This window comes from Dendronephthya gigantea, unplaced genomic scaffold (genome assembly GCF_004324835.1).
Source record: "Dendronephthya gigantea isolate DGI-Jeju-01 unplaced genomic scaffold, DenGig_1.0 000029F, whole genome shotgun sequence".
NCBI classification, from domain to species: domain Eukaryota; kingdom Metazoa; phylum Cnidaria; class Anthozoa; order Malacalcyonacea; family Nephtheidae; genus Dendronephthya; species Dendronephthya gigantea.
This window is the reverse complement of record NW_021163039.1, coordinates 764,431-777,054: the sequence shown is the minus strand read 5'-3', so window position 1 is coordinate 777,054 and position 12,624 is coordinate 764,431. Positions and strand designations below refer to the sequence as shown.

At 37.8% G+C, this 12,624-nt stretch overlaps 1 protein-coding gene across 1 annotated transcript; it reads left to right on the top strand.

The window, feature by feature from the left end:
• The first annotated feature begins 8,958 nt into the window (after positions 1-8,958).
• On the top strand, positions 8,959-11,657 carry LOC114523918. The gene is made up of 5 exons (XM_028544980.1): positions 8,959-8,994; positions 9,562-9,711; positions 9,845-9,963; positions 10,654-10,950; positions 11,264-11,657. The coding sequence occupies exons 1-5, from the start codon at positions 8,959-8,961 to the stop codon at positions 11,655-11,657; spliced, it is 996 nt and encodes a 331-aa protein (XP_028400781.1).
• The last annotated feature ends 967 nt before the right edge of the window (positions 11,658-12,624 follow it).

Sequence of the window (12,624 nt, the reverse complement as noted above, 5' to 3'; positions counted from 1 at the left end):
AAGCGTTGTCATATTTAAAAGATACTTGGACGACTGCTTTCTATTTTGGGGCAAAACGCGAGAGGAACTTGATGAACTACACACACTTTTGAACGACCTTCATCCGAAACTCAGATTTACAATGGAAGTATATGAGTCACAACTACATTTTCTAAATATCTTACTATATGTAAAGACGAAAGAACAATCTACACAGATATCTACTACAAAGGAACAGACTCCCACCAGTACTTCGACTTCAACTCCTGCCATCCCAAACACTGTAAGACCAACATCCCCTACACATCAGCTACACGAATTTACACGATTGTCGCCATGCAACCATGACATTCGCTCGACAACCATGAACAACGCTTGGAAGAACTTAGAATATTTCTCGTACGTCGAAACTATCCGACAACCTTAATTAACTCAAGCTTCAAAAAAGCGAAAGGCCAAAGTATCGAGGAGTTAAGAACACCGAAGGCGAAAGAACCCGAAGGCAGAATATTACCTCTAGTGGTAACACACAATCCAAATAACCCTAGCATTATTGGGAAAGTAAAGGAAATAGTAAAAGTTTTAAATTTGTCAGACAAATTAAAGAGTACGATGGAGAAAACTAATCTTATTGTAAGCAGACGACAACCGAAAAACTTAAAAGGAATTTTAACGAAAGCGGAATTTTCAACGTCCAACGCCACGCCAACTGTGACAAAGTGCAACAAAACTCGTTGCGGCACATGCCCTCAGATACGGGGACAAAATTAAACTGAAGAATGAAAAAACGTGGACGGTAAAATATGATATGAACTGTAAGTCTAAATAAGTTATTTACATCATTTAACATGCCCAAATTGCAATAGTTTCTACGTAGGAACGACTGAAAACCTTAGAAACAGAGTAACTTTGCATAAGCAGCATATTAGACACGAAGAATATCGACATTTAACTGTCAGTGAACACCTATCTAAATGTAGCAAAGGCAACTTTAACATTATGCCGATCTATAAGTGTATCAACACTAATAGACTAATAAGATAGGCCAAAGATCGAGGAACAAATAATTAGAACACTAGAACCTAATCTTTATGCATGCTAATTTTTATCTTTGTAAATATCACTACTGTAACATAATCACACTAAATAGGAAGTATCATATTACACTATATGTAAGTAAACAAAATAACCACTGTCATCATTTATCACCTGAAGAGCTAAGAGAGCGAAAACGTTTGTGAATAAAGTGATATTAAAAAATACAAAGCAGTGGTTATGTTCGAATAAGATCTTTCTAGTTGACAAGCAACCTTTTTTTATATATACATATATATAATTATTATATATGGCAGCGTATATACACTGTAAAACTATATAGACTGGACGCCTTGTAGTTGAAACGTAATATTTGCTATTTATATTAATTATTGATGTCTTTTTCCTGTTTGAGTGCATATAGATTTATCGAAGTCAATTTTTTAAATATCATGAAGTCAGTAGCTAAGTAAGTTAGTATGTTGCCGGATGACTGCTTATTGCATAAAACTCGAAGTAGCAACTTATTCATTAAAAAACTGTAATGAAACATTAAATTAAATTAAATGCTCTACAGAATTGTCTTGTTTTGAGCACTTTTCGTTAATTCTTGAAGACGAGAATATTACATTTTAATTCACATATAGAGATTTTTTAGTACTAGCAACAATGTTTTCTTTTTGCTGAAGGTATAAAAGAATTTACTTCCTTCCTTTGGTATATCCTACGATACAGCATCTAAATGGCAGCAAAACCTTTTTCAAAGGAAGAATTAAATTTCTTTAAATTTGCATCCATCGTACTCGATGAATTTCCAAAAATGTTACGTTCGACATTTGTGACACTGTGGGACACTAAGATTGCTCCATTGCCAGGTTACCACGAGTGGGACGACACACCCGAAGTGCGACAACTTTTTTTGGCACGCGAAGGGGGCACAAGTAAAATACTAGTCAGTGATTCGTTCGAGAAATGGGACTGTACAGCGTTGTTTCAGGCAACTATTTACTCGAAAAGCTTTGGAATCTTTATGACTTCACCAACCACCAAAAAGACGCCAACCATCACGACACTCAGTGATCAATTTATAAAAGGGAAGAAACCTAGTCCTTTTCATCTCTCCCTGAACAGTCCAACAGGGAACCATAATGAAACGATAGCTTTAGCAATCGACCAAGTTCGCCTGCTCCGAAACACTCTATGTCACTCGTCCGAGTGCAGTATAAAAAGGGGTGATTTCGATAATTATGTTCGACTCGCTAAGGACGCTTTTGATGCTGTTAAATTCTCAACATCTCAAATTGATGATATTGCAATTCTTGAAGAGGAAGACTTTCCGACTGAAAAATTTAATAAATTGAATAAAAAAATTGTGGCTGATCTTCAGGGAAGCAATAAGTTTCTTAAAGAAAAATTAGAAGCAATGATAACAACGCATATTGATGAAAGCAAAGTTTTTCAAGAATCTGTTTTACAAAAACTTGGTAAGATGGAAGTATTACTGGAAGAGTGGAAGAGTACTACGGACCATGATAGTAAGAAAGATAATAAGCCAGGTATTAAAACATTAATTGTCCAAATTTCTCCAACTGCTGCTTGTATATCGCTATAATAATACATCTAGTGACAAACTAATGATCCCCTTTGTAAAATTAAATTCCTTATTACATATTTTTAACCTTGGTCACACCATTTCACTACACTTGCATGCCGGCGACTTGTCCTAATCTATTCTCCGTTTTTCAAACCTATCATTAGTTTTTCAAAATTCCACAGTCTACATAGTAGCTAATATTTCTAACACCGTGGGCTAAATTTTGTATACAATTTATACAAATACTTGAAATGTTAATTCAACGACTGCTTTTAATCCAATATTGACAGTAACTGGGCAGGAGAAACTTTTGGCAATTAATGCCCTGTGTTCCGGATTGAGCAGTGGCGGAGGTGATTTTGTATTCCGTATTACCGCCAAGCATGTGAAAGTAATTACAGATATGAAGATCATCGCTGATGTTACTCTTGGTGAACTTATCGATGCATGGGAGATAATTAACCCAACAGTTTTCCAGAAAGCTACGAAGAGAGGTTTTGGTGATGAACGAGATGACCAAGAATTTAAAAAGTTTAAAAAGGGAAGTCTTCTTGTATCACTGCACTGTTTTACAGATGAAAGGTTTCTCGAGGTTTTGGATGATTTTAAATCTGGGAGACTAAAAGAGCGTTTACTGAAGGAATTTTCGCTCATTGGAGTCATAGTGGAAGGAATGGAGATTGAGATAATGAATATGGATGAAGTCAATAAAACGGAGGAAGCTATAATGAAAAGGTATATGTGTGCATGTGTCATGTATCGAAGCTTGTGGTCGCGTTTTTTTAGAACGTTTGGATATATGGGTGATGTTTCATGAAAATCTTTCACCTTAAGTGAAATGAGAAGCGAGATGCGTTTATTTGAATAGCCGTAAAACTGTCGAGATATTTATTTACGTTTGTAAAACATGTATTTCCTACAACAGATTTGTTCTTTCATGCAAAAAATTAAGGAATATGCAAGGATAGCTCGAATAGTGTTACGAATTATTATTGTATTTAACTTCTGAAATATACCGGCGTTTTGATAAACTTGTAAAATTAGAAAATAGTTTGTTAACTGCTGTGAGGGTGGGTGTTAATTGCCCATAGTGATGCCTTGTGGATAGTTTTGGTGCTGGTTTGTTCTTAAGGGGGAATTTCTATAGGCTTCCTAGTTCCAATTAGGGCTCATATAATTAATGAGCTATTTTTTATTTTTTAACAGAATCAAACAAGGCAAAGAAGTAAACGAAAAGCAAAGGCTAAAAGAAAAAGGATCATTAGTTGAAGGACCTTGCGATGATGTCGTAATTTTTCCAACAAAGGTTTGTTTTATTTGAATCGCCGTAAAACTGTCAAGATATTTGTTTACATTTGTAAAATATGTATTTTCTTTGTTCTTTCATGCAAAATACTACCATTAAAATTCATAATCGATTAATCTTATTTATTACAAAATCCTCGTATATTCAATACAACACACTAATATTGCAGTTTCATATAAGCTATCAAACAAAACAGCTATCACGTTGCAGCTGCTTTTATATCGTCGAGAGGCCGGGGAGGCGTCGTAAGAATGACAAGCTCATCGTTATTGGTTACTTTAATGGATCGTAAAGCATTGGGCTGGCAGCTATAACAGCAACGGTCTACTACTCCTCCAGACCTGTGCAGAGTATGACCTTCTGATCACAAACACCACCTTCCGCCTCCCTTACCCGTAAAAAAACAACATGAATGCCCCCGCGCTCAAAGCACTGGCATCGCTTGGACTATGTCATCGTCAGGACGGGGGAAGGGAGGATGTACGAGTCACGAAGGCTATGTGTGGCGCAGAGTGCTTGACAGCCATGGCCTCATCGTCTCCAAGCACAGGTTTCACGTCCAGCCCAAGAGACGACCTACAACCTCCGGCGCTTCCCCACTACTCAGTGCAGATGGATTAACACTGATCCAAGACAAGGAGAAAATCCTCGAGAGCCGAACACTTCGACAGCGTACTGAGCCACCCGTCCACCATGAACAACGAAGCTATTGATCGGCTACTTCAGGTTCCGTTCAAACGCTAGACGCCATACCCACTCTGGAAGGGACTCAGAAAGCCATACGTTTGCTATCTAGTGGCAAAGAACCTGGCTCAGATGCCACCCCAGCCGAAATCTATAAAGAGGGCGGTTTGCCACAAGCGGACTAACTCTTCCAGCTTATATGGCAGTCACACAAGACTTCAAAGACGCTTCCATCATGCATGTATACAATTAACGCAAGGGAGATCGTCAGGCATGTGGTAACCATCGTGGAATCTCCCTTCTTTTCATTGCAGACAAGACCCTGGCCAGAGTTCTGCTTAACCGTCTTATCGCCTACCTTGAGCAAGATCTTCCATCAGAAAGCCAGTGTGGCTTCCGGAAAGAACGCGGGACTATCGACATGGTGCTTGCAGCTAGATAGCTTCAGGAACAGAGCACCAACCTGTACTCCCCCAGTGTCGATCTAACCAAGGCCTTTGACACTGTTAGTTGAAAGGGTCTTTGGAGAATCATGGCGAAGTACGCATGCCCCAGAAAGTTCATCGCCATCGCTCGACAATTCCACGATTGGAATCCTTGCAGAGTCAAAGTCTACAACGGAGTAAAGAAGGGCTGTGTCCTCGCCCTACCTGATGCCTGATGCATTCAGAGACTGGGACATAGGAATCGGCATCAGGTACCGAACGGATGATTCAGTCATCATTCTCAGGAGGCTTAAAGCGAAAACCAAGGTTTCTACAGACACCATCAATGACTTCCTGTTCGCAGATGACTGTGCTCTCAACACTGCCTCAGAAGCCGCTTTCTTATTCTTGCAACAACTTCAGCCTGACATTCAGTAGGAAGAAATCAAAAGTGATGCATCAGCCAGCCCGAGGTAAACCATACGTCGTGGCAGCTCTCTGTCCATTGTCATTGTCATTGACGATGAGGTGAATGCCAGACTTGTAAAAGGGAGCGTCGCATTTGGCAGACTCTACAAGAATGCTTGGAACAGAAGAGGCATCACTATAGAGACAAAGATAAAGGTGTACTGGGCCATAGTTCTCTCCACACTGCTCAATGCCTGCGAAACATGGACGGTTTATCAGCGTCATGCCAAGAAGCTAAACCACTTTCACACTACATGTCTCAGGAAACTCACTGGTATAAAGTGGCAGGACAAGATCCCGGACACAGAGTTGCTTACTCAAGCTGGCCTACAGAGCATCTTCACCATCCTGATGCCGTCATGTAGTTCGTATGCCAGACCATCGGCTGCCAAAAAAACTTCTGTTTGGCGAACTACATGCAGGGAAACGCTCTCAAGGTGGCCCGAAGAAGCTTTACAAAGACACTCTCAAGGCTTCTTTGAAGGCCTTCAACATAAGCCACACCATATGGGAGCAGACAGGTCAGGACAGAGACGGATGGCGAGCGGCAAACCCGCGCGCCCCAGGACGACTAGATGGTCCTAGTCGAATCGACGGACAAACAACACACGGGACCACAAGTTATGCATAGCCTACCTATTGTTTAAGTCAATAAACCATCTATCTATCTATCTATCTATCTCTATTGTTTCGCCCTAATATCTCGATTTGATCAAATATTCAAATATTAAATCTGTGGAATTCTGAGCGTTCTGAGGGCAATCAATGAAAGACCTTATACCCTGTATAGACCCCCCCTGTCCATCAACACGAAACTTAGTATCTTCAACTCCAATGTGAAAAGTGTCCTCTATACGGCAGTGAAACTTGAAGAGTGCTGAAGTCGTCGATGTCCAAATTACAAGTCTTTGTGAACCGCTGCCTCCGCCAGATCCTTGGAGTGCGGTGGTACGACAGGTTGAGTAATGAAGAGCTGTGGAGAATAACATCCCAGGAGCCAATCGAGCAACAAATCAAGAGACGCAAGTGGCGTTGGCTCGGACACACGCTGAGGAAACCTGCAGACAATGTCACAAGAAGAGGGCTACGGTGGACACCCCAAGGGAAGCGCAAACGAGGACGGCCGAAGACCACCTGGCGGCGCTCAACGGAAGCCGAAGCGAAGGCCGCTGGCCTGACGTGGGGACAGCTCGAGCGGAAGGCCCAGGACAGAAGGGGATGGCGTTCTCTGGTGGACGACCTATGTTCCGTACGGAACGACTGGAACTAATATATACTAATATATAATGAAAGACCTTATAAACATTGTTATAGCATTCCCTAGGCCAGTTAAATAATCTAGAAACTCCTTTAGTGTCACTACGTGTCACTTATAAAACTATGTCACGATGTGCTCTACATAGATTCTGTGAAATTCGTGTTTTAGCTGGTGTTCAGGTTGTCATGACCGCAATGAAACCAATAAATTGCAGTTTATAGCGTCACCCTATGTTACGTAGTTTATAAAATGTGTTTCTTTGATTCGTGATTTTTTTAGGACTCTAAGAAGGAAAAAGAGGAAGATGAAATCAAGGACGAATCAAAAAATACAGAGGGTAATTTCGTGTATAAAATCTCCTCACCTTCAATTTTGGATAATATATATATATATATATATATATATATATATATATATATATATATATATATATAGCCTATATATATATATATATATATATATATATATATATATATAGCCTATATATATATAGCCTATATATATATAGCCATATATATATATATATATATATATATATATATATATATATATATATATATATATATATATATATTTGACAACCTTAATTATTCGCAAAATATTAGATTCAGAATGACATGAAATAAATGTGTATAATATATCCCAAACTACACTCTCAAATTCTACATGTTATTTAGGCCACAAATTAACAACAATTAGGCGGACCAGGCCAGACTTGAAACCAAAACCAAAAACCCTCAAATTAGGCAATATTTTGAGTGATTATGGAAAAGGAACCCCTGGAAAAACTCAAGAAAAGGTAGATCTCTTTATATATAAATTTATATATAACCGTACGTCCTGTGTCCCAAGTGCAGGAGTCACCATTGCCCTCTGGTGATAGCTGGAAGGGCACACATGTTATATAATATATATATATATATATAAATATATATATATATATATGTATGTATGTGTGATATATATATATATATTATATATATATTAATATATGTATGTATGTGTGTATATATATATATATATATATATATATATATATGCAGGAGTGGGGCAATTCGTAAGGTAGAAACTTTAGCACAGACTTTCGAAGCATTCGAAATTGTCTGCGGCATTCCCTCTCAGCCATATCTGAACATCATTTACATGATTGCAAGAATATTGCGTCTCCCCTTTATTAAAACTCGATGTCAAGTCAAGAACGGGGAGCTGGTCCACAATTATAATTTAGTCTTGCAGAATTTCAATGTTTGCACGTTTATTGTAAGAAATTTAGCCCCTGCAGTTGATAAAAGCTAGTTTGTCTTGTTTGTAATGCACATGTTCATAAACGCTGAGAATAAAGCTAGAAGCCTAGAAAGGTAGTCAAATGTATCGGAGAGTCACACTTCCCATGTAATTGAAAAATACTTTAGGCCCGCGGTTTGAAAAGACACCATGTAATCAGCCCCTCAATCTTTGTAATGTTCTCTGTATGGAATTTTAATACATTTCGCTAGAGCGCATGAAACAATCATCATAATAATAAAGAGAACTCAAAGCTTTTTTCAGTTATATCTGTTATACAGCGCAAAGATAATTAATGCCTGCATCTGTCTTTGTTTTTAAGATAGCCTACTTAACTTTTAGCAAATATTTATTGTATCCTCAATTTAAAAATATTATCTCATACTATCTTATGTATTTGGTAAAAAAAATATGGTAAAAATCTTTTGTTTCCGAAACAAAATTTTCCTTTTACGACCCAACATATTTTCTAATATATTTCAAAGGCATTTGAGGTGATAGCGAAGGCTAAAGAGGAGGATGAGAAGAAACGAGAGAATTTGGAGAAGTTTTATTTCGAGATTGAAGAGTGTGTCGGGCAATTGGATGTTTACACGATTCCGGTTCTAAATGTCTACTATGGCGATCGTAGTATTTTGAATGTTTTGGCAGAACAAAGGCGACGCTTAGCGAACACAGAGTATAACATTCTTATTGCAGGTACTCAAGGTTAAGGTGGTGGGGCAGGTTGATCACACCCCGATTAATGCTAACCGGCATTACAATGAAACATTGCATAAAATCTCTTCACTATTTTTTTTTAGGTGAAAGTGGCGCCGGAAAAAGTAGTTTAGTGAATCTTATTCTCGGAGAAGAGCTTCTTCCACATCACGTTCTTAATACCACTTCCACAATATGCAAAGTAAAATATGGGAAGGAACGAGTAATGATTGCTCACTATAAGTACGATGAACGATTAGGGGTGCGACCCATGCCTAAATTCCAAAGGTTGAAAACAAAAGAAGAATGTGGCAAAAATTACTGCGATCAAATTGCTCCCTTCGTGCAAATGAGTTCCGACGAGCGAGAAAAGGGATCCCGACATACTAGAGTAGAAATCTTTTGGCCGCATGAATTACTTGAGGTGAACCTTTTCATTTCAAATTATTAAGTATGAATACTTAGAATTTTCTGTGTTTGACAATTGGCGAAAAAGTATAGGATTTCAAAATGGTCCATCCGTTCCACAACACATGAACATATGGTTATTGTTAAAAAACGTGGAAGATAATTAACATAGATAATATAAATTAGTAGGCGAATAAAATTCGGGATTAATAGAACGAAAAATCGTAATATTTTGTAATGCAGTACAGCCAATGAAATAAATCCTCCTCTCGATCAATCAACATCCAGTAACTTTATCATGCTAATAATAGGTTATAATACCTAAAATATTTCACAGTACATTGAAAGACAATTATGATTACTTGCTTTCAAAGTAATGCAGATAGATTACGGTACTTATTGTATATATTCTATACTTTAGGAAGGTGTTGTTATTATTGATAGTCCAGCCCTGGGTGAAACGGATGAAATGGATGAAGTTTTAATGAATTATCTTCAGAATGCTCTTGCGCTTATCTATGTTCTTGACACTTCCCGTGCTGGAGGAGTACAACAAGATATCAAAGAAAAGGTAAAACCTACGAATGATTTAATTTCATATATAATTCCTAATGTAATTACTTGATTTTTGACTTGAAACGACTGGTTGAAGTCGAAGACGTAGCATCGCTGAGGCATAACTGATATACTCGTTATTATTGTAGCTAAAGACCATCTTAAAAAAGGTGAAGTCCTCCGATGCCGGCGTTGAGACCCTTCAACATTTAGCCGAATGTTCCCTTTTTATCTGCAATAAATGGGATCAAGTAGAAGAGGATGAAAGGTCAGAAACGAAGAAACATGTCGTCGCAAAGTTAAGAGAGTGTTGGGAAGATTCAAATTTAAATCATCAAATGGTGTACATGTCAATAAAAGACGCCATCAAAGCACAAGAGTATGGCGGACTCACTGAAGAGTTCAGCGATTTGCTCAAAAAAATAGAGACGCTGGTATTGAGGGCAAGGAATATCAGTCTATACAATCAATGGCAGTAAGTATGCTACAATTTAACGATGAATTTACGAGTTTGATATTTTCATATGATAAACATCACAAGTAATCTGATTATTTTATAAAGTCCATAGTAAGAAGCAATATTTCCTAATACTTTCGACAACTTATGCTCGAAAAACACAAAAAGACGATTTTGTGGTACAAGGCTCGGTATCTATTGATCAAAAAATCAATGAGTAGCGTAGCCCATCTGAATGTAGGTATTGCAATAGTATCCTTTTTATGAAAGAGTTCCCAAGTTAAATGGGATATATGATAAAGATTTTACATTCTTAATTTTTGAGTGCAGTAGAGATTTAATACCCTATTAGGCATTGTTTTAAAAAAGAACTATTTCCTTCCAGGTGGTTGTATACGTTGCTGTATAATATTCATAGAGTAACGTATTTCTTCAGCCAAGAAATACAATCATCTCACGAAACAACTCGTGAAAAGATGGAATTCATCATTAAACGCATAGAAAAATTGAAAAACAAGAGCAAGAGGTGAAAAAGGACATGGCAGAAAGAGTGGAATATCACACAAAAGTTCTCCTCGCCAAACTTGAAGAATATATACATTCGATGGATTTCAAAACGAAGTTCTGTACTTGGGATAACGGTGCATTTCCCCCGCATGGAATAACTTGGGAAGTAACAAGAAGCAATGTCAACATGGCAATTGATAACCGATTCAAAGAATTGCTTATTGAGTGGGAGAATGACCATCAAGTTTATGCTGAAATTCACAGGCAGCTTCTGGACGAATTCCGTACAAGGTTTGGCACATTGTGTGCATTTGAAAAAAATTAAAGATGCATGTATATAAAAGTTTGAGCTATCCCCTTCAAAAACATGATTCCAAACGAAATTCTTCTTTTGTTAGTAAATCTAAATCATGGTAGGATATAAATCATTATAGTTGTAGTAGTTTGTAGTCTTTCCTGTAAAGAAATGTTCATCCTGATGTTCGTCTCAAACTATAAAGCGCCTCATATCGTTTGCCCAAACTATTTTTATCTATATCTATCTATCTAGATTTCTCTAACTATTGTTGTTATTGAATGATATATATAATAATCTTTTTGAAAGGCTGAATCTTTTGGAAGAGGAACTTCAAGGTGTTGACAAGGCGATGCATAGTGTGGAAAGACAAGCTGATTATTTGAAGAATCGAAGTAAAATTTCGACAACAACCAAAGTTATCTTCGGTGCAACGAGCCCTCTTTGGATTCCCTTTGGTGTGGCGGGGTTGGTGATTGGTATGCCTGTTTTGGGAGCAATGGCGGTAAAACGCAAAGTAACTATAAGAAAGAAGTTTGACAATTACCAAAACAATCCGCGTGACTATCTGAAAAAAGAATCTGAAAAATATCTGGAGCGACTGCCAAAAGAATACGTGTTAGAATATGCCAACGCCAGATGGAGAACACCAAAATGGTGCTATCAAAAATGGAGATCAAATTCCCATCCTGATCGAGGCTGATCGCAAACTGGTGACGCAATTAATTAATGATACCCGAAGTCAGGATGAAATATTGAAACTGTATGACCCAATTCAGAAGAAAAGCAGCGAGATGATAAATAAAATCCTACCGTGGGGAATCGAGGTTTGTCCAGAAACAATAAATGCCAGTGATCTTGAATGGAAACGAGACATGAATTCATTGATTGGAGAGGGAGAGAGTTCCACAGTGTTCAAGGGGAAGTTAAGTTGTCCCAGACCCAGATCGCAGACTTCTAAAATGGAAGTGGCAGTGAAAGTATTCCAACATCCATTTGATGAAACGAATTCAAAATTCTTTCTGTACGAAGAACTGAAGATCAGGTAGGTAGCTATATTATAAGCAACCATGCATGTCAGGTCGGCACCAATACACTGATATACATGCAAGGTGTATAAAAAAAACGCGAGAAACTCCAAGGCTATCATTACTTGTTTATGTTATCACTCTGCAAACATATTGATTGAAACGCTAGCTGTGTTGGTAATTTGCAAGAGCAATTCGCCCACTTGTAAATCTTCCTTACTTTTCGAAATATCTAGACCTTTTTTTAATCTAGGGATTTGCATCATGAAAACGTTCTCAAGTATTTTGGAGCAACCCGAATTTGTACTCCTCGTTCATCATACAAGTACAAATTCATATTCGTAATGCAAGCAGGTCAACAAAATCTAAGAAGTGCCATTTTCCGTGACCGAACTCTAACACCTGCAGAATCTGAAAACTCCAAACTAGCAATTGGCAAGTTCATTAAGAGGGCGATGGACATAGCAGCTGGTCTAAACTACATTCACGAGAGAGGACTCATCCACAGACATCTCAAGCTTGAAAATATTTTGGTTGGTAACATATATTTCTCTGAAACTTTCACCTTGACTCATTGTTTATTGTATGTATAACTTGTCAAGACTGAGGCTTTTACTAATATTCACATTTTATATTATCAAC

Coding starts and splice junctions, on each gene's coding strand:
- LOC114523918 (XM_028544980.1), top strand. CDS start 8,959: ATGATTGCTCACTATAAGTACGATGAACGATTAGGG. Junction 8,995..9,561: donor AGTACGATGAACGATTAGGG/GTGCGACCCATG, acceptor TCTATACTTTAG/GAAGGTGTTGTTATTATTGA. Junction 9,712..9,844: donor AACAAGATATCAAAGAAAAG/GTAAAACCTACG, acceptor TTATTATTGTAG/CTAAAGACCATCTTAAAAAA.